The 22,834-nt window shown below is 40.2% G+C and overlaps 1 protein-coding gene across 1 annotated transcript in view; it reads right to left on the bottom strand.

Annotated features, from left to right (window-relative positions):
• LOC132815730 (ATP-binding cassette sub-family A member 13-like) overlaps positions 1 to 22,834 on the bottom strand; it is a 165,021-nt gene that overhangs the window by 102,087 nt on the left and 40,100 nt on the right. The window contains exons 12-17 of the mRNA XM_060824832.1: positions 20,578 to 20,668; positions 17,915 to 18,091; positions 5,565 to 5,877; positions 3,840 to 3,954; positions 2,526 to 2,855; positions 1,309 to 1,378 (exon numbers count right to left, since the gene is read on the bottom strand). Coding sequence (XP_060680815.1) covers positions 1,309 to 1,378; positions 2,526 to 2,855; positions 3,840 to 3,954; positions 5,565 to 5,877; positions 17,915 to 18,091; positions 20,578 to 20,668 — 1,096 coding nt within the window. The remainder of the gene's footprint in view (positions 1 to 1,308; positions 1,379 to 2,525; positions 2,856 to 3,839; positions 3,955 to 5,564; positions 5,878 to 17,914; positions 18,092 to 20,577; positions 20,669 to 22,834) is intronic.

The raw sequence follows: 22,834 nt of genomic DNA, 5'->3' as shown, positions 1-22,834 counted from the left end.
ATAGTATTCAGATAAATCATCCACAAAAAAATGATATTTTACCCAACATAATTTATAAATATCTCCCAACCACCAGGTAAGTGGATACAGCATTACTTCACATGTTACAGTTTTACTTTCACTTGGAATGAAAATTATTTGGTTTGTCAATTTCCAATTTTATTTAATCTGTAAATAATGCACAATCATGAGAAAATATTTGTTAGACACACAAACCAACAACATTTTCCCAAAGACATACAATGATAGTGCAAGCATTATGAAATATTATTAGCTACTGTATTAAGACAGTGTAACAGGCCTTCACTTTATAACAACAATATTCAGAGCTCACAGGTCATGACATTTTCCTACTTGCATGTATGAAGGAAAAAATATGTTTTATTTAAAACTTTCCTCTGGCTTACAGGTGCCAAAAAATATTACTGCGTTGCTGACATTTTCTGAGACTTATTTTAAAAAACAACTTGCTTTAGAAACATGACTATTAAAGTGCTAAATTCGGAGATCCAAAATCACTCCTTCAATAAAATGGAAAATTATGAAGATTGTGAAACTGGCCAAAATGCTGACATGTCCATTTTTTGTGAGTTCTGTTCATAAAATTTACCTTAATATCATTTTAATATTCAGAATATAGTTGTAAAACATCTCTAAGGAAACACAGTGAGTTTGAAGTGTAAGGAAAAACCTCATCTTTCAGTTGTGCATTAATGAAGTTGTGCTGATCACTCAACATTTCTTTTGCCCTCATCACCAATAATTCACATTCATGTACAACTCCCAATATAAAAGAAAATATCAGATAACCCAAGCATACAAATTAACATGGTGCAGCAAGGAGAAGAAAATCTTGGGAACAATAGTCAAATTCAAAGAGAAAGATTTCTTTAAAGCTTTTCAAGAAGAAGGAGGGGTAACAAGACAACATCGAGAGAAATGCAAGGGGCAGGGGAATTGTGCACAACAAAATACTTTCTGATAGTGAAAAGGAAGAACTTATCCACGAACTACAAATATCAATCACAAAAATGTTGGCCAGTTAGGTCAAGTGGCTACCTTCAATATAAATATTTATGTTCTAAAAGGCTAAATCTACTCAAAATTACTGCCAGTTTAATAAATATGAACTTTTTACACTCTTAAGGCCTTTATTTGTATTAAATATTTTGCAGGGAATTTAGTTTCTTTCCCGCAACAGCCTTTTCTAAATGACAATATGCTGAAAATATTACAAAAGTTCAGTTTATCATTTTATATTTTCCATGGTTTTCATCATTAGAGTTTCACATTTTATGAATTTCTTACCTATTCCATCACCTTCAAAAAGTGTGATAAGATATGATCCCTGGCTGAATGCAGTTGGACACAGGAGACACTAGACAGGATTTAGATTTGAAAAAGTATTAGTGAGAGTTTAAAGCAATAATTAGGCTCATGTAAACACTGAAGGCATAATAATTTTCTGTTCCTCAAGCTACTACAGCCAACATGCCAACTGAATAATGTGAATGGATCAGAATACTTACAGAATTATGTAAGAATTATAAAATGAAACCAGGCCATTCCGCTTAAACCACTGTCACAGCTTTCATTTAACTGCTTTTCTAAATTTCTTTACTACCATTTCCACTGAGAGCCTATTTAAATGTTAACATATTTCCTATTCAACCACTTATGATTGAACATTCCACAGTCAAGAGTGCGGTACTGGAAAAGCATAGCAGGTCAGGCAGCATCTGAGAAGCAAGGGAATCAATATTTTTGGCATAAGTCCTTCTTGATGAAGGAATGTCAATTCTCCTGCTCCTTGGATGCTGCCTGACCTGCTGTGCTTTCCCAGCACCACACTCTCGACTCTGATCTCCAGCATCTACAGTCCTCACTTTCTCCAAGAACACTCCACAGCCCCAGAAAACATGCTGGGCAAAAATATTTTGTCTGTTCACTGTTTGCCCTCTGAAAACCATCCATTCCTCTTAGAGTTACTTACTCTATTCCCATCCACTCTTATTTGAACAAAACCCCTTATGAGTCTGAGGTACCTACATGGCTCAATCATGAACTACAATGGTGCATGTACAGCAAAGTCCTGTGATCTATTTAGCACCCAATGATATTTTTGGACATCAGCATAATAGGGTATCGATCATGGCTTCAAAGAAGCGGAGTCCCATAATGACAGATTTTAAACATATTCGTGATTAATAGAATCAAGACTGTTTCTGTTGTCACAGACCTCACCACACCCCCACTCCACTCCCCTCCTTGACCATCAGCAAGGTCATGCAAAGCAAACTCATACTTGAAAATCTATAACCTTCATTCTAGATCCTTTGAACACTAGAAACAAACTAATATTATTTGCCCTATCCCATCATTTTATGATGTTAATTTTTCCATCACATCTCCCATGATTTGCCTTGTTTTAGAAGAAGGGGTCCCTGCTTGTTTTATCAAGTTTTTCTTTGTACTTTTAATTTTGTTAAATGCAGCACATAGAACATTTTCTCTCATCTACTTACAATCAGAATCTGGCTGGAGAAGCTGAGTTGATTCTGTACAGCCACAAGGACCATATAGGGGAAGAAGGTAATGATATAGATCAGGCAAGCACTGAGAGCTGCTGTATTAGCATGGCTAAAGAACGTGGCAATCAGGTAACTCAGTGCAATGACAGATACTCCAAAATCCAAAAGAAAGAGGAAAATGATGAATCCATTACTGTTTGGAAGTATTTCACTGGCTTTCAAAATAATGGTTATGAAAGCACTGCTCAGAATCAGGACAAAGAAAGTGTCCAGAAACCAGACCAGAAAATGAACTATTGGCTTCACTCCCAGCATCTTGGTGTACTGTTGGATAGAAAATACACTATTAGAAATCTTGAAATATTTATGCTTTGTTATCTTTAAATTGTTTCACACAACAAATGTTTCTTTAAGTTCAACATAACATTTGCTAAGAAGTAATAGTATGGAAACACAGGCTGGGATTTAATGGGGAAGGAATGGCCTCAAACTGACTATAAAGTCAGGGATGAGCCTGCCTTTGCCAGCCCTGGAAGCCTTGACATTGCTAAGACAGACAATTGTGACTTCCCTGATGCAAAATACCATCTTGCATTGCTGCTGGCCAATCAGAGGGATGGCAGCTCCTCAGTACCAACAGTGTGACTGGAGAAAAAGAGGATAAGCCAGGGATAGTGAACATGCCCAGAAGAAATAAAAGCAGTAGTAAGCCAGTCTACCCTTTGAGCTTTCAACACATCAGGGTAAAACACCAGCAGCACTTGGAAGAGATGCTTAAGTGGCCAGGAATTGACATTAAATTTTGGTTACATACTGGGCCACAAATTGGTAAATAACAGATTTCCCATTTCCTTTTCTGGTGAGACAGGAAATATAAAGTGTTATTTGACAAGGCATGAGCAATAGTATGATTAATGACTAAATTAAAGCCCCTGAGGGACAGTTGTCAACAGTCAGCCAATGCTGCCTGATGGACATATGTGCTTATATGGCTAATGCCTGTTTTAAAAGTCACTCTATCAATTTGAAAGATAGCTTATTTACAGGTGGGGAAGTTTGCAAAATCAGGCAGTTAAAACTGTGCCCAGTAAATGTTTTAGTGTGCATTTGTAGCAATAATAACAGGCACAAAAGTAATCAAGTTCCAGCCCTTCCCCAAGACATCCCTAAGAAGCATCTCCATGCATGCTCTACAATTCTTTTAATTCCATCAGCATATTCACTGTGCATGATTCACTGAAATCTTTGGTCAGCTCATTCAGTTTAGGACAACATCTCATATCAGGAGCTACTTGTGTCGTTAATTACCTCTTCCAGTCGAAGTTCTTTCTCAAACACAAGGTTACGCACCATGGAAGCCACAGAAATCAGCCACGCGAGCATCATTAATAATGGGAAAAAGAAGGCTGTGTTGTTGAGAAACCTGTCAGGAAGGATTGTGTGAGCGGGATTAAATGAGCCATGACATTTACAAGAATGCTGTTAAGTAGACGCAAAATCAAGGGTCCAGGAGCATTTCAGAATTTGTATAAATAAAAGGAAAATCAAATTTCTCTTCGTCTGTAAAATTAAAGAGAACTATTGTGAGCTATTTTAATGTAATGCAACAATTGGTTGCAGCTACTGGTGACTAAGAAATTTTCACCATATGATAAAGAATTGTTATTGGTCATTTTTGAGAATTGAAAGGCTTTATAAATACAATGCTTCTCGCTTCATACATATGTTAGAAAAATGAAACATTCCTGGGCATGAGTATCACAGTTAATTATAGTTTGAATCTCCTTCTATTTGAGCCAAAGGTAGGAACTATTTATTTTTAATTAATCATGAAAACTATGCTCTCGAATGTCAACTACTGAATATTCCTTTCTCTTGTTTCTCTAATCTTCCTTTGTTGTGCTTTAAATCTCTTCTTCTTCATAAGTTAAAATCATACTGCAATATTTTCATATTACCAGAAGGAAACACTCAAATGGATAGAGCAAAAAATGGCTTTTTGAGCTCTGCAATCAATCAGATAACATTTTTACAAAAGCTGAGCACCAGGAGAGCTGGAAATCCAAAATAAAATCAAAGAATGCTAGAAATATTGAGCAGGTTAGGTAGCATCTGTGATCAGAAAAGTAGTTTCATGTTTCAGATCCGTGACCATTCATCAGACTGAACAGAAATGGCTCTGATGACAAGTCACAGATTGAAACATTAACTATGGATTTCCATTCACAGGTGTAAAACCTGGGTGTTTGTCCTGCCTACCTCCAAGTTGCCTCCAATTATAATGGAGGGCATGGGATCGAGGCATGAGGCACACCACATGTCTTTAAGCCTATTGAGACCCTAAAGTGACCAATTAAAGTTGGCTTATATACCTCAGCCTGCCTTCACTCTTACTTTACCCTTGGCAAGAGGAGGAGGCCCATGCTAAGTGGGTAGCCCTGCAATTTTAGCTATGTGGTGGTGCTTTCCAAGGCAGGTCAGGGGGACCCTCATCTATGAGTCACCTCTGCTCATCAGGTGCATTGTCTGCCCCAACACAGTCATAACCCCTTTAATCCCAGCTTCTCAAACCTAGTCCCCCAGCCCCCTTCCTGGGCTCTGGCAGCTTCATTTCAATGATACCCAAACCTAAAAGAAATCTGGCCTCCATTAGCTTAATTTTGTGCCTGTAGTCCCCACAATGGGCAACACGTGAATCTATGCTTGTAAAACTGGCCAATCCAATTGGCTGGCACGTCTTTAAGGTGGATTTCCTGCCAAGATAGGTGTAAAAGTCTCACCTTCGGTAATTAATGTTAAATCACCACAGGATAGCCAGCTTTAAAATGGACAGACTCCATACCAATAATTAAGCTGAGGAAGCCGTAGAAAACATGGCACCCTCTAAAAACCAGCCTTTTAAGTTTTCTCCTTACAAATGTTGCAAGACCTGATAAGTATCTCCAGTATTTTCTGTTATTTTTCCGGGTTACATACCCTTGTTAAGGTATTAAAAATCTTCCGTACAAAAATCTAGATATTCTGTGAACTTACGGATCACTGATGTGGCAGGGAAATGGCATTGCTTGGATCTGTATTGCAGGGTTGGGGATATCTTGACCAATTTGAGACTGAATGATCGCTCGCTCAATCATATCTTGCAATGGAAGGAAGACACGATTATAATAGAAACTGCGTGTTGGCAAACTTTGAGGCTGAGATTTCCATTTGGGATCTTCCAGTTGATCAGTCGGCATACTATGCAGAATGTCTGTCCTAATAGTGTAGCTCAACTTAGTTGGAAGTGAGGGAGACAATGATCGTATATTCCTTGAGGCGTTGCTATCATCAACATCGAACAATATACCTAGAAAAATAGCAATGTCGTGCATATTTATTACAGTAAACTTAAAAGCTTCTTTTTTGTAACAGCTGTGACAACACTAACATTTTTGTTTTTTTCTGGATAAACATTTATAGAGACACCGATTACTCATAGTGACATACACTTACACAATTGCAATATCAGAATAATGAATCCTTTCAGTGTCCAGGTACACTGGAATGTAACCATTTTGATCATTTTTAACTGTCATTTTTAACAAATACTCATTTGAAAAGTGTGCAGAACACAGCTGAAAACCAAGCAATACTTCAGTCATCAATTTGATGCCAAAGTTTATCTGAAGAAATTTTCAGAGAAACCTCTAAATGAAAAAACCCAGACACAAAATGTGCCCATCAGTTATTGACCTCCTGAGTGCAGTTTTCACAATCAAGGAGAAAAAGCTTATTGTAGCAAGCAGAGAAACACTTGGATGTCACTTTGAGCATGCTAATATTTTTAAAAGTTTATTGCTTGTGGGACTAGAAGGAAAGGTGTTGTTTGACAAAATCCTCAAACAATTTGCATCATTGAGTCTAAGTCCGAATTTGCAACCCCCATCTGCCCCCACCCTTCCAAGTCTATCCTGCCTTCTGTCTCAATGTGGGAATGCACACACAACAATATACCCAGGGCACAATTTGAAGACCACTGAAATACAGACATTGCACCAGTGGTTTTAAAAATTTTCCCACATCCACATATAAAGTGGCAATAAATTAGTAAATTATTTTTATCTCACTGATACACAATGATTAAAAAACTTCAAAATAGTGAAGTCTTCAATCTCTCAGTTAAGTCACAATGAAAAGGCACACAATAGTGCATAAAGGTAATTCATTGTGTAAATATATATATAATATATATATATATCAATCCTTTCGGGCTATCAACTGTATTGCATCAGAGTTTGGCAAATGACAGAAGGGTAGAAAATGAGGTCTGCAGATGCTGGAGATCACAATTGAAAATGCGTTGCTGGTTAGAGCACAGCAGGTCAGGCAGCATCCAAGGAATAGGAAATTCGACGTTTCGGGCATGATGAAGGGCTTATGCCCGAAACGTCGAATTTCCTATTCCTTGGATGCTGCCTGACCTGCTGTGCTTTAACCAGCAACACAAATGACAGAAGGGTATGAACAATAACAGCAGATTACAACAAGCTGGTTTAAATAGCTGATCTTACTGCATTTAGCAACAACCGCAATAGGTACTGAACAGACTGACAAAGCAGCTTTATCACAGCAAAAAATGTCTCAAGGCAGTTAATGGAAAATTTGACATCAAGCGAAGGATAGAAATGTTATGAGGGGACAATTTGTTTAAGCTGGAGATCACACTTTTGTGATGTTATCCTGATTAATGCAGTATTGGTGGTGCATTTTAAAAAATGCTTCATTGAATGTCAAGAATCTGAAAAATGCAATATTTCATGTTTGTCATTGCCCCATTTAATGCTGGTGAATTCACAAAATTTGGCTGAAAAATTCAACAATATTGACACAGATTGATTCAGTGACCAATTATTATTGCAAATGATTCCCGACATCTATCATGTGATTCAAGAAAGCGGAAACTATTTGCTTTTCTAGTTTTCTTCATTGATCTCTTCTGTCTGCACTACATCAAAATCAGTTCTACAATAATACGAATCTCAGAAATGATTATGACTGTTCATTTTTAACAAATGTCTGTGCTCTACCTAATACATTTGACTGACCATATGGGCTGTACAATGTAAAATAGTTATATTTGTGTAAATTTACACAAATTTACATATAAACAATCAAGAACCAGAGGCCAAAAATTTAAAGTGAATTGCAACAGGAGTAAATATGATACGAGAAAAACCTTTTTCACACGACAAGTGCTTTGGGTCGGGGATGCACTGTCTGAAATTGTGGTCAAGGCAAGTTCAGTTAAGAACTTCATGAGGGCATTGGATGATTATTTGGATAGAAATAACGTGAGAGAGTACGATGATAAAGCAGGAAACTGGCATTAGGTAATGCAGCTGAAGAGCTGATGCAGATATGATAGGCCAAATGTCCTCCTTCCATGTCCAGAGACTTTTGATCCTGAGATTCAAATAATAAAATACTTTGGGCTGAAATTGCCTGGTCCTGTGATGGCAGGCTTCGAGTTGGGGACCTGGGGAAAATAAAGGGTGAGGGCCCTTTTGCACAATTCAAAGATCAGGGAATTTGCCCAAGAGTGAGCTGGCGATTGGATTTGATGATTTTGATTTAAGGGGGCAGACAGTCAAGTGCCCTAATTAAAGGCTATTTAACTACAGCCTTGTCAGAAGTTTGCTACCAGTGCAGCATTCCCACCATCGAGTTGCCTGTTCCACAGATGGGAGACTGTCAGGGACATCAAGTTAAAGGCTTTGTTGCCTAATAAAAGATATGATCCAGCAGCAGGGTTTCCCTAATATCCTGATGGACGTGCTCATGTTTATTTCTTCACTAATGAGCATGCCAGCAAGGGCTCCTCGATGTTGAGGTGCCTTCATGTTCCCTAATTCCCAATGCCCTCTTCTCCCGGTGGGAGGGAATCACAGAGCTGCTAACACTCCATTCAAGCGAGCAGCTTTGACAGCCTGCCACTGCTCTATATGGTTGGTAAGTCTAGAAGCAGCCAGTCTGCAAATGTCCTGTAGGAGAATTCTTTAGTCAGTCTCACTCCTAGCCATTGAAGACTTGGAAAATTAGTTTGGCTCCATGTCAGGGTTTTAAAGCTCATGGAAAAAAAAAGCTGTCTGACTGTTCATGAAAACACACTGTTAAGAATGTGCACCTGTCATGTTCTTTACATAATGTAAAGTTAATGTAAGAATTTTTCTGTTAGAAGCGATAGAATTTGATGCATTGATATCTTTGCACATGAAAAGTGCAAGACTATTGGACATTTTTAAGAATTGGTATTGTATTTTATTATCCAAGTAATGAAATTATTATAAACACAGTATTTTTTTGGGAAATACAAGCTAGGTCTCAAAACCAATGTCCTTAACTTAAAAACACTGCAATTACAGAGGAAGTAGAAAGAGTTGTGCAATGCAGGCTGGGGAAATTGACTCAGGGGAAAGGCAGTGGATGAGCAATGGCTAATATTTAAACAGATAGTTCATTCTGCTCAGCAAAAATTATTTCAGCCGAAAAGGACTTGACAAGAAGGATGAATTACCCATGATTAACAAAGACACTCAAGGAGAGTAGCCAATTAAAACGAAGGCATTTAAAGTGAGAAAAGCTAGTTATAGATCATAGAGTCATACAGCATGGAAACAGACCCTTCAGCCCAGCCAGTCCATGCCGACCACAATCCCAAACTAAACCAGTCCCACCTGCCTGCACTTGACCCACATCCCTCCAAACATTTCTTATTCATATACTTATCTAATGTTTTTTGAACGTTGTAAATGTACCCGCATCCACCATTTCCTTTAGAAGTTCATTCCCCACATTAAACCACTCTCTGTAAAAAAGTTGCTCCTCACTGCTTTTTAAAATCTTTCTCCTCTCATCTTAATAATATGCGCTTAAAATACTTGTAAGTCAGAGGTATAGAAAGTTTTCAAGAACCACCAGTGGATGACGAAAATGCTAATGGAAAGGGAGAAGATTGATGATGAAAGTTAAAATGAAAGTAAAAAGTAACAACAGAGGTCCCTTGTCAGTGTATAGTGGATTCTATTTTGTATAACTACACAGTGGATCATCATTTAATAATGTAGACAATTTTCATTTCCTATCGAAGCAAATAACAGCACAAAAAGATTTCAACCCTATAATTTTGTACTCTTATGGAAAAGACAGTCTAACAATTTTCCCCGGTGCTTGAATGAAGTTCTCTCACATTAACTCTCATGCTTCTACAGCATGATTCAATGCGGATTGAAACATGAGCACAGAGAAGCTGCTGATGTTCATTTAAGGGATTGTGATTTCAAGATCAGTGGTTTCTCATAGTAAGGTTGTCAGACATGGCTTGTTTCCTGATATTGTGGACTGCATTGCTTCAATGAGTCCTGATGGTATGTAAACACTGCCATATTGAGAGATGGCTTCAAAGACCATTTTTATTGCACAAGTGTCCTCATTACTAGACGGCATGAAAGCACTCCCGGTGATCTTAGGAGAACAGGCTATAAAATATTCCGATCTGAATGAAGAGTTAGATTGAGCTTTTCAAAGAGAAGCTGTTACCTCTGTTGAAAACTTGTGGAGGATAACAGGTTGAGGGTGTAGCCAGCTACAAAGACTGTTCAGTTGTTTATTTACTTCAAAGACGATTGGGGATTGTCATTTTTATTACATTTGATGAAGGATGTGGGCATTGCTAGCTGGGCCAGCATTTGTTGTTCTGGAGCTGCAGCAATCCTCAGTACAGAGGGACACTCTCACTGCTGTTAAACAGCAAGTCCAGGATTATAAGCTAGTGACAAAGAAAGAAAGGTGACATAACTCCATGTCAGGATGCTGTTGGTTTGGACAATAATTTGCTGTTTTGATGGTCTAACACATCTGTTGCTCTTGTCCTTCGAAGTGGTAGAGTCCACTGGTTTAGACGCTGCTGTTAGAGGAACCTTACTGAGTTCCTGCGGTGCGGCTTTAAGCAGGTGCATATTGATGTCACTGGACATTGGCGATGAAGGGAGTGAATGTCTAATGTGGAAGGTGATGGGTGCAATCCTGAAAAAAGAAACTGCTTTGTCCTGGCTGGTTTTAAGATTTTTTTAGTGTGACCGAGGCTGCAATCATTCAGGCAAATGGAGAGTATTCCACCACACTGCTGACTGTACCTTGCAGATAGTGTACAGGCTTTGGGGAGTCAAGTAATGAATTACTCAGCACAGAATTCCAAACATCTGACATGATCTCGTACTTGTTTGGTAGTCCAGTTCAGATCTGGTCAATGGTAACCCCCAAGATATGGATAGTGGGGGAAATCAGTGATGGTTGGCTGTTATCCCAACCTTCAATCAAGTTTTAGAACAACACAGTCATTAGCTGTAGAGTATCTAATGTCATCTATACCCCACCCCTCACTCCCCAGGGGTCAATCCATCAGAGCTGAATCTTTAGTTTTTAATCATGATGTGAACTTGCCCTCCTGTGACACTATAGGAATAAATGAATTTAGTAATCTTGATTCACTAATCTACACGTTTCACACGAAGGCTACCTCCTCCATCAGCTTCAAAAAATGACTGCCATCTTATAGAAAGCACATGCATTCTATACAGGGATGGGTCTGCAAGTAGATAACAGTTTATCTTTCACACCTTCTAATCCTACCAGCCGAAATTGGTTCGCTGCTAATTGACAGCTACATCAGACAGGTTATGCAGACCTTGTTTGGAAGGAGCAACCCGAAATGTCAATTCTCCTGCTCTTCTGATACTGCCTGACTGGCTGTGCTTTTCCAGCACCACATTTTCAACACTTCCTGTAAGAGGCAACTGCTGAGAAAACAGACTATTTCCAAAGTGGCAGGATCCCCATTTGTACAGTAGATGTCACCTTTGTACTTCATAAATTGTTTAGATTGGTAACTACCTCTTCTCAAGCAAAACGAACTGCTGTATCACCTCAGGGTGAGCTGTGACAACTGTTGGCCCTGGCTCAGTTTGGCAGCACATTCACTTCTGAGTCAGAAGGTTGTGGGCTCAAGACTCACTCCAGGACTGAGCATAAAAATCAAAGCTGAAGGTTTTTTGTTTTGGATAAAACGTTCAACCAACATTGGCTGCCTTATGTGCACGTAAAAAGATCCCATGACTAATATGGAGAAGTGTAGTGCGTTATGTTATGTCTGGTACGATCAGAATCCCCCTCCATTACAAGGCATGAAAAACCTCAGAAAAAAATACAGATATAAGTGCTGCGAATAATCGCTTCATCTCAGCATAAATACACAGAGGCAGGCTGTGCAGAAAGGGGTTAATTCAAATATCACAGCAGGATTGATGCATTTGAGAAACTGGATCATAAACAGTGCTACAAGAGAACCACCATCGTATTAGTCAATTAAGAAATTGAGATCACTTCAATCATCAACAAATGTCAGACTATGGTTGTCAAACAGGACCATTCATTCCTGTCAAGGAGTAAAGAATTTACATTCCCCAAGATTTAGAGGTCAGGAAACTCTCGCCACGTAATGGAATTACTCTCTCCAATGGAAATAACATGAGAACTGTGTGTGACTGCTATCCTGCCTACAATCATACAGTACAAAAGAGGCCCTTCAGCCCACCAAAAATACTCTACTATGTATACTAGTTCTACTTTCCCACGCTAGGCCCATAGCCTTGAATGTTATGACACTTCAAATGCTCATCAACATTCTTTTTAAGTTTGTGAGTTTCCCATTTGAACCCTCTTTCAAGACAATGCATTTCAGATCCCCATCATACTCTGGGTAAAAGAGCTATTCCTTAAATCTCCTCCCATTGAATAAACTAAAAATAAGTAGCAGCTAAACACTGGGAAATTCAGCAGGATGACAACAAGTGATGTGCTTGTGATATTGTGCTGTGAATAATCATAAAAAGAGAACACAATCAGAGACTTTACTGTAGTCCAATAAAGGATCAGGACCTGTCAGCCCAATTCAGGTTCACAATCAAAACCAATAGAGAAGTTACATTTCAGCCAAATCACAGTGTTCTTAATAAGGTTAGTAAGAGTTTTGGACAAAATCTTTTAGATTTACCCACATTTTAATCAGCTATGTCCAATTTGGCTGACTTTGATTATTGGGAGCTACAGTTTAACTACAGAAGGCTTCAGCTATTCTTCTTGAGTAATCATAGAAGGATTTGCTTTGGGGCCAGCAATTTTATTTTTTTTGTGTTATCTGAACTGTTATAGAGGTATCTTGTTTGAAGTTGAAAGCGCGTACTTTACCTTTAAGAGAGAGTGACTGCTGTTCTGCGCTGAGAGCTTACAAGCACATGTGTCATATGACTAGATAGCAGTCTCAGAATGTGCTGGAAAATTGAAATTATGGAACATTTGGCTGTGAACTGGATACCTGAATTGGTTGCTGTTTTGACAACAATTTGAATTGAACCAATCAGTTTAAATTTGGGGCAGCATGGTGGTTCAGTGGTGAACACTGCTGCCTCACAGCACCAGGGATCCCTGACTCGGGCGACTGTCTGTGTGAAGTTTGTACATTCTCCCCACGTCAGCGTGGGTTTCCGCCCCCAATTCAAAGGTGTGCAACTCAGGTGAATTGTCCATGCTAAATTGTCCATAGTTTTAGGTGTATTAGTCAAAGGGAAATGGGTCTGCGTGGGTTTACCCTTCAGAGAGTTGGTGTGGACTTGCTGGGCTGAAGAGCCTGTTTCCATACTGTTAGGAATCTAATCTAATGTTAGTAATTATGCCCCAGGATACTAAAAACCAATCGAGTTTGAACTTATTGCTTTGCCAATATTGAACCAATGAGATGATCCGATGTTGGGGAAAAAAAAAAGGCAGGTAGTTTGAAAATCAGAAAGAGCAACTGCCATTAACACAAATCCAAGAAATTTAAAAACTCTCTCTATCGAAGGTACCCATTTATATGAAACATATTTGCAGAATATGGCTAAGCAAATACCAAGTAAAGTATAGATTAGATTAGACTTACAGTGTGGAAACAGGCCCTTCGGCCCAACAGGTCCACACCGACCCGCCGAAGCGCAACCCACCCATACCCCTACATTTACTCCTTACCTAAGACTACGGGCAATTTAGCATGGCCAATTCACCTGACCTGCACATCTTTGGACTGTGGGAGGAAACCGGAGCACCCGGAGGAAACCCACGCAGATACGGGGAGAACGTGCAAACTCCACACAGTCAGTCGCCTGAGTCGGGAAATGAACCCGGGTCTCAGGCGCTGTGAGGCAGCAGTGCTAACCACTGTGCCACCGTGCCGCCCATAAAATACCTATTGTCTCTAAATCATAATTTTATTTGGTAATGGGTTGATAGAGTCTGCTTTATAGAGCATCCAACCTAAATTACTGCTCACCCTAGTCTACTGCCAGATGGGATTCCTGGTGTACCATGTCATTCTTTAAATGTTAAATGCAACTGGAAATTCATTGAAACAATTTTCAGGTAGGTAGAGTTAAGAGTTCCTTTGATTGATAAGAGCACAGATCCACATCTGTTGGTTGCTAGGACACTGAAGTATATTGCAAACCCCAGCTAAGATTGATTTCTGATCATGTCTTTGCCTATTTAAGACCATAAGACATAGGAGTGGAAGTAAGGCCATTCGGCCCATCGAGTCCACTCCGCCATTCAATCATGGCTGATGGGCATTTCAACTCCACTTACCAGCGTTCTCCCCGTAGCCCTTAATTCCTTGTGATAACAAGAATCTATCAATCTCGGCCTTGAAGACATTTAGTGTCCCGGCCTCCACTGCACTCCGTGGCAATGAATTCCACAGGCCCACCACTCTCTGGCTGAAGAAATGTCTCCGCATTTCTGTTCTGATTGACCCCCTCTAATTCTAAGGCTGTGTCCACGGGTCCTAGTCTCCTCGCCTAACGGAAACAATTTCCTAGCGTCCACCCTTTCCAAGCCATGTATTATCTTGTACGTCTCTATTAAGTCTCCCCTCAATCTTCTAAACTCCAACGAATACAATCCCACGATCCTCAGCCGTTCCTCATATGTTAGACCTGCCATTCCAGGGATCATCCATGTGAATCTCTGCTGGACTCGTTCCAGTGCCAGTATGTCCTCCCTGAGGTGTGGGGACCAAAACTGGACACAGTATTCCAAATGGGGCTTAACCAGAGCTTTATAAAGTCTCAATAGCACATGTCTGTTTTTATATTCCAACCCTCTTGAGATAAGAGACAACATTGCATTCGCTTTCTTAATCACGGACTCAACTTGCATGTTTACCTTTAGAGAATCCTCGACTAGCACTCCCAGATCCCTTTGTACTTTGGCTTTACTAATTTTCTCACCATTTAGAAAGTAGTCTATGCTTTTATTCTTTTTGCCAAAGTGCAAGACCTCGCACTTGCTCACGTTAAATTCCATCAGCCATTTCCTGGACCAGTCTCCCAACCTGTCTAGATCCTTCTGTAGCCTCCCCACTTCCTCAGTACTACCTGCCTGTCCACCTAACTTCGTATCATCGGCAAATTTCGCTAGAATGCCCCCAGTCCCCTCATCCAAATCATTAATATATAATGCGAATAGCTGTGGCCCCAACACTGAACCCTGTGGGACACTGTTCGTCACCGGCTGTCATTCTGAAAAAGAACCTTTTATTATAACTCTCTGCCTTCTGTTAAACAGCCAATCCTCAATCCATCCCAGCAGCTCACCTCGAACACATGGGCCCTCACCTTGCTCAGCAGCCTCCCGTGTGGCACCTTATCAAAGGCCGTTTGAAAGTCTAGATAGACCACATCCACTGGGTTTCCCTGGTCTAACTTACTTGTTACCTCTTCAAAAAATTCCAACAGGTTTGTCAGGCATGACCTCCCCTCACTAAAACCATGTTGACTTGTTCTAATCAGACTCTGCTCTTCCAAGAATTTAGAAACCTCATCCTTAATGATGGATTCTAGAATTTTACCAACAACCGAGGTTAAGCTGATTGACCTATAATTTTCCATCTTTTGTCTTGATCCTTTCTTGAACAAGGAGGTTACAACAGCCATCTTCCAATCATCCGGGACCTTTCCTGACTCCAGTGACTCTTGAAAGATCTCAACCAATGCCTCTGCTATTTCCTCAGCCACCTCTCTCAGAACTCTAGGGTGTATCCCATCGGGGCCAGGAGATTTATCAATTTTAAGACTTTTTAACCTTTCTAGCACTATCTCTTTCATAACGGCAACCATATTCAACTCAGCCCCGTGACTCCCTTTAATTTTTGGGATATTACTCATGTCTTCCACTGTGAAAACTGATGCAAAGTACTTGTTAAGTTCTCCTGCTATTTCCTTATCTCCCATCACTAGGCTTCCTGCATCAGTTTGAAGTGGCCCAATGTCTACTTTTGCAATGTATGTGGGAGTGAATGATTTTTGGGATCAAATGCTGTTCGAACGTGAATTGCACTTTGCCAATGGCACTTGCATATCAAACATTGGCATCTCAGTGATATTCACAGCAGTGACTTGAAAGGGGATGAATGCTGTCCAAAAGCATCTCATCCCTTGTGGATCTTCTAAGGATGCTGTAAGAAGAGGGAAATATCACTTCAAAATGAATCCTACAATATGACCATGTATGCCACTGAATACAATAAAGAATTGAATGGTTGAAGTGAATCTGCAATGGGAAGGGGTCAGAGCATAGCTGGCATAACTTTTCTGATGTAACACACTGGTCCCTCAGTCTATGTGGCACCTTTACCAAGTTGGTGCACGTAATATGAGCAGGTCTGTGATGGAGCAGATGGTAGTGCTGCTGAACGTATGGTTCCACTGCAGGGACCAGTCTTGGGAGGCCCTCCAGTATAATCGAGGCAGAGTGTGTTACGCCATTCTGCTGTACAATGGTCTGCACGAGTGGAGTAGGCTACAAGGTAATGTGCTAGATGCAGAGCAGCTAGGGGAACAAGAGCAGTCTGTTGAGAAAAAGGACAAGGAGGGCAAGGGAGTGGGTAGGATGATGAATGACAGAGCTCAGTTACACTAGATGCCTCAAGCCTAACATGACCTGATTCATACGCGCTTCCAGCTGATGAGAGCAGACAATGATGGATTATCACTGGTCATGATGTCAGCATTTAGTTTGCCATTGTGGGGCTGAACTGCAGCCTCTGTTGGTTATTTTTGCTGACTGTCAATAAAAGCTCATGTTTGGAGTTGTCCGATTGCTTGCCTGTATGATATATTCCCCTACAGGACAATGACAAATTGCAGGTCTCCAGTTCATATGAAGGACAGAGCTGGAGAAGGTGCATAGATTGAATGCAGCTAAGGACAGGTAATCCATGGGGACTGATTGTTAAACAGCGACAATGGTGAGAGAACGGGCCTTTATTTGTGAGGGGAAATCAGCCATGATAGTGTGTCAGCTACTGTCCCATCATGTTCCTGGTGAGGGACAACACCAGATTGGCAATGTTTCTATGGGAGAATGGTGGCCATTTAAATACAGTGCAGTGCAAAGGGATGCCAGTCATTTGGTAGATATCCGCTGAACGGCGAATTGGTCTAAGAACAGCATGTGGTACGATCAGGAGAGAGCAATGCTTTGGAGGCAGGGACAGTAGTTAATGAGGCAAGTTTGGCAATATGCAGTGAGAAACCTTGTTAGGTCTGACAGCGATAAATCCTCTAAGTAATTTGATCCAAACGCCACTTCGTCAAAAATACTTAAAATTTTAACTTTAGGCTGAAATGTAAGACACAAACCTTTTCTTGGATGATATATGGTGTACATATTTATATTCAGATGGTGAGGTAATAGATTTAAGATGAGAAGCAAAATATTTAGATTAGATTACTTACAGTGTGGAAACAGGCCCTTTGGCCCAATAAGTCCACACCGACCTGCAATCCTTCACCTAACACCACAGGCAATTTTAGCATGGCCAATTCACCTGACCTGCACATCTTTGGTCTGTGGGAGGAAACCAGAGCACCCAGAGGAAACCCACGCAGACACAGGGAGAATGTGCAAACTCCACACAGTCAGTCGCTTGAGGTGGGAATTGAACCCGGGGCTCTGGTGCTGGGAGGTGGCAGTGCTAACCACTGTGCCACCATGCTGCCTAACTGAGGGGTAACTTTTTCAATCAGAGGGTGGTGTGTGCATGGAATGAGCTGCCACAGAAAGTGGTGGAGGCTGGTACAATTACAGCATTTAAAAGGCATCTGGATGAGTACATATTTAGGAAATGTCTAGAGGTATATGGGGTCATATGCTGGTAAATGGGGACTAGATCAGATTGGGATGTCTAGTTGGTGCAGATGAGTTGGACTGAAGGGTCTGTTTCTGTGCTATGTGACTCTTAGGTAGCAAACACTTACTTGCTAGGAATGTGTTTTTTTCCATTAGTTCTTGTACTTTCTTCTCCAGTTCTTCCTTAGATTCTAGCTGTTTAAAGCGGTCTAGTAACACGCAGGATGAAACATTCACCATCAACTGTGAGAGGACAGTGATCTGTTGTACAACTGGATCTTCCATTGCTTTGGTGACTGTTTCTTCTGAAAAAATGTAAAGTTTTCAAACTTTAATTTAAAAGATCATTATTATTTTTATTCTTGTCTACTGACTTGCTTCCTCCTCACATGCCTTCAGTACAGAGTCAATTGCCCATTCCAAATTGTGAAACTAATAAATAAGTGCATACAGGATATTTTGCCATAAAGGATACAAAACCACTGATAATCAATCCAGGTTTCAGATTATATCAACAGAGATTTTTTTTGCAATTGTGATCACACCGAGGTGGTAGCTGCCTTTTCTCTCCCCAACATAAAGCCATTCAGATTAACAGTAGTGTCTGAGATGATTGCGTAATCACCGATGCCCCAGAATGAAGATCATTCTAGTGTTTGTGGTTTAGTACCCCACCATGTGGTGCATTTGTGAACTAAGACATGCCACTATCAAAGTTGATAATTTTATTTGATAGATAGTCAATCATTTAGTTGAGAAGTTGGCTTATCCTATTCAGATCCATATTCCTGACCACAATAATTATCTCCTCGTGCTTAATGGAGGATTTTAATGACAAGGAGAGAACAGAATCCAATTTAGGTAGCTTCAATTGTTTAAGACTTCAATTTACTAATTAATTATTGATAAAGCACAATGGCTATACATTAAATATCCTTTAGAAAGGGCACAGAAGCTTTGAATTTGATGGAAAAAAAGTAGAACATTATTGAATTTTGTATACATAAATTGTAATATAAAAAATCTACAGTCTATTTCAAATGAAACTTGTAAGTTATGTAAGAGGACCTAATACTTATTGATAACAGAAAGTATTGTAACATTATGTGATAATACTTGTTGCAATTCATATGATAAGCTTTCCCCACATTCACTTTTAGAATGGAAGAAGTATCTATAACAATTAATACACGTAACACTTCAGAAATGTTTGAGCTATGGATGACTCTAATACCCAATCACCAGTTTAAAATGATCACTTCTGCATAATAAAATCTTACATTTACCACACATTAAATCAAATCAAAGTTAAGCTACCTGCCTTAGGCCTCTGCTAGTACATAAAGATATATATGCTGATGCTGACATTGAATTAAAAAGGCCTTGGAAATTTAGTGAGTAAGGGAGTTGGGAAAAGATATGTTCCTTTGCTTTTTATAACTTTTTTACACATAGGAATTGGTTCTCACTCTATCAAAGGGGAAGAATCTAGGTCTATTCTGCACCTAATTTTTACAATAGTAAAGGAGCTGATGGTAAAGGTCATAAAATACAGAAAAAAGTAAATAAATAACTGAGTAAAATAATTATGCAGTGAATTAAAACATATTGAGGATGGTAACATGGCTAATATTATGGCTGCACCACATGGCAGGCACAGGACATTAGTGTCACCTAGGATAAATCTATTGATAATGTTTGTGACTTGAAGAGCTTCAGTTCAAAGTCATTGATTAGGCGGTCAAACTGCAGACACTGTGACACATCAAGGAGAAGTTTGGGGGGGTTGGGGGGGGGTATAGCTGGATATGTTCTACCAGGAAATAGCCTCACCCCTTAGGATATGATCTTCTGAGTCAGTCAGTGGTCAAAGACAAGGGAGAGTGGCTGCAAGATGGATGAGCACACTGATCACAGCACTGTGGAATAGAAAGCTTTAATAAGTATGGGGACTAAAATGCAAAGTAGTGATTGAAGGGTATCATGAGGGCGATTGACATCATACTTTGCAGCAAAGAACAATAATCCAAGCAATCCTATATTGCTTGAAAGATATCAGGATTTGGGATATCTGCTTGGAACTGGAAAGGAGCCTCACAGTGAGAAATAACAAATCCAGTTACTGTATCCATGCGGGTATCAATGACATAGACAGCATAAGAGCTCGGCACCAAAGTAAGAAGCAGAACCTCTCTTAGGTAATTGTCTCTAGGTTATTAACTGAGTCACATGAAAATTGACATTGGGCAAACAGATTAGAAAAATTAATACATGGCTCAAAGATTGGTTTGCGAGAGTTTTGTGAGGCAGTAGAACAAAGAGGGAGAGTGAGGCTGCATTTTTAGGAATTGATATCTGAACTCTGTTGAACTATTGTTCTGGCAAGCCATGTAATAAAAGAAAGAGTTCTAGTGAGCCACATAACTAAACACATAGAGAGGATTTTAAACTCAATAATTGGGGCAAGGCAAAATTTAGGAATATGGGATAAATCGACGTGTAGCAACAATGAACAAGATTAAGTTGTGAATATGGGAATAGATAGACAGAACACGACAGGAAGGGATAGAGAGTATAAAGTAAAAAGCAAATCAGCAGATAATGCTAGAGATTATGAAAATAAAAGAAAGGTGAAAGTAGAAAAGTCAGCATTCCTTTCTTCTGAAGTGACTAAAGAAAATCTACAAGTATGTGTGTCATATATATGGATGACATTTAAACATGTTATTGCAATTAAAACAAAGCTAAATAAAAGGGCACAGCAGAAATATTTAGAAAATAAAAACTGTACCATATTGTTGTAAACTTTCCAAAAGTTTATCAAGATCAATATCCAGTTGAGACTGAATGAAACTGCGTATAAAATTGTTCTGCAAAGCCCCCTGAAACAATAAGAGTTTCATTGATGTTACACTTGCTTATTACAGATGTCACAAACACATATTAAAATTGGCACACTGGAATAAAGGTAAATGAGCATTTCCAAATGATTGCATTAACACTAATCAATACATAAAAGAACCAGACACTAGGTTATTTTCTACTTTGGCCTGAACTTTAACGTTGTCATACAAGACATATTTGCTTATGAATCGAATTAAGTAAGTGGCACATTGTGTTTGAATAGCTATCAAAAATATTGAGAAAATTATAACTAAATAAACTATGCTAATTTTATTAATATGACATGACATAAATTTGCCACACAGATGGCATGCACCCCACGTTCAGAAACAAGTAAAGTGAAAAGGTCAAGTAATATTTCACAAACGTAGTTCCCTTTTAACTTTAATTTGGAGGCAAAGTCAGATCCTTGTCAGGTGTAGGACCAGATTTTACAGACTGCCAAGTGTCCTAATTGCTTGGCTAAAATATCAGGGGTGAACTTGCCCTCATAGCAATATTTGGCAAATTAACACTGAGATCAGTATATCATATTGAGAGCAGAAACAGTCCAGAAAATGAACTTCAGATGGGTTCAGGGTTATTATTAGGATCAGACTGCTGGGAGCCAATGAGAGTGAAGGGGTGCCAGGCAGGTTTGAGTAGCTAGGTGGAGGAGAGTAAAAAAGTGACCCTGGTGGAGGTCCCTCCAATGGGCATTTGGGATTCAGAGCAAACATTTCCCATGTTTCCCCTGCCTGACATGAACCACACAGCTAAAGCTGCCAAGCTTCCCTCATGGCCTGGACTTCTGTTTACCATGGGCAAGGTCACAACAGGGTGGAATGGAATCTTTTAAGTATTCACAATAAGCTCAACTGTGGACTAATGGCTTGCTGTTTCCATCATGCCATCTGTAAATTTTGAAACAGTTTGAATGAAGGTCACATTATCATTTTTATTAAATATTCTTTTGTGGAATGAGAGTTTTGCTGTAATCCATCTTTAATTGCTTATGAATTAATGGCTTTCTTGGCCATTTCTGAGGTCAATTAAGAGGCAACGTTGCCATGGGTCTGAAACCATGTGCAGACTAGACAAGTTAGGATAGAAGTGGCTGGTAATTCTGATGTTATAATGTTGAACTCTTCATTCGTCACCTTCGCTTCTGTGGCCGCTTCTTTGGGGATAAAGATTGGAGGAGTGCTGGAAAAGGATAGCCAGCCAGGCAGCATCCAAGGAGCAGGAAAATCAATGTTTCGGGCAAAAGCCCTTCATCAGGAATGAAGCTGGGAGCCTCAGGGGTGGAGAGATAAATGGGAGGGGGGTGGGGCTGGGGGGGAAGGTAGCTGAGAGTGTGACAGGTGGATGGAGGTGGGGGTAAAGGTGATAGATCAGAGAGGAGGATGGAGCAGATAAGTGGGAAGGAAGATGGACAGGTAGGACAGGTCATGAGGGCAGTGCCAAGTTGGAAGGTTGGAACTGGGGGAAGGTGGGTGTAGGGGAAATGAGGAAACTGGTAAACTCTGCATTGATGCCAAGGGGATGAAGGGTCCTGAGGAGGAAGATGAGACGTTTTTCCTCCAGGTGTCGGGTGGTGAGGTAATGGCAATGGAGGTGGCCCAGGACCTACATGTCCTCACTAGAGTGGGAGGGAGAGTTGAAATGTTCTGTGGTTGTGTTGATTGGTGCGGGTATCCTGGAGATGTTCTTTGAAGTGTTCTGCTCAAAGGCGTCGGGTCTCATCAGTGTAGAGGTGACGCATCGGGAGCAATGGATACAATAAATGACATTTCTGTAAAGTGCAGGTGAAATTTTGAATGTGGAAGGCTCCTTTGGGGCCTTGGATGGAGGTGAGGGGGGGAGGTGTGGGCACAGGTTTTACAGTTCCTGCGGTGCCAGGGAAGGTGCCAGGACGGGAGGGGGGGGTTGTTTGGGGATGTGGACCTGACCAGGTAGTCACGGAGGGAACAGTCTTTACGGAAAGTGGGTAAGGGTGGGGAGGGAAATACATCTCTGGTGATGGGGTCCATTTGGAAGTGGCGGAAATGTTGGCTGATGATGCAATTTATGTGGAGGTTGGTGGCATGGAAGGTGAGGACTGGGGGGTTCTGTCCTTGTTGCGGTTGGAGGGATGGGGTTTGAGGGCAAAGGTGTGCAATGTA

This window comes from Hemiscyllium ocellatum, chromosome 5 (genome assembly GCF_020745735.1).
Source record: "Hemiscyllium ocellatum isolate sHemOce1 chromosome 5, sHemOce1.pat.X.cur, whole genome shotgun sequence".
Lineage (NCBI taxonomy): Eukaryota > Metazoa > Chordata > Chondrichthyes > Orectolobiformes > Hemiscylliidae > Hemiscyllium > Hemiscyllium ocellatum.
This window is presented reverse-complemented; position numbering and strand designations above follow the sequence as displayed.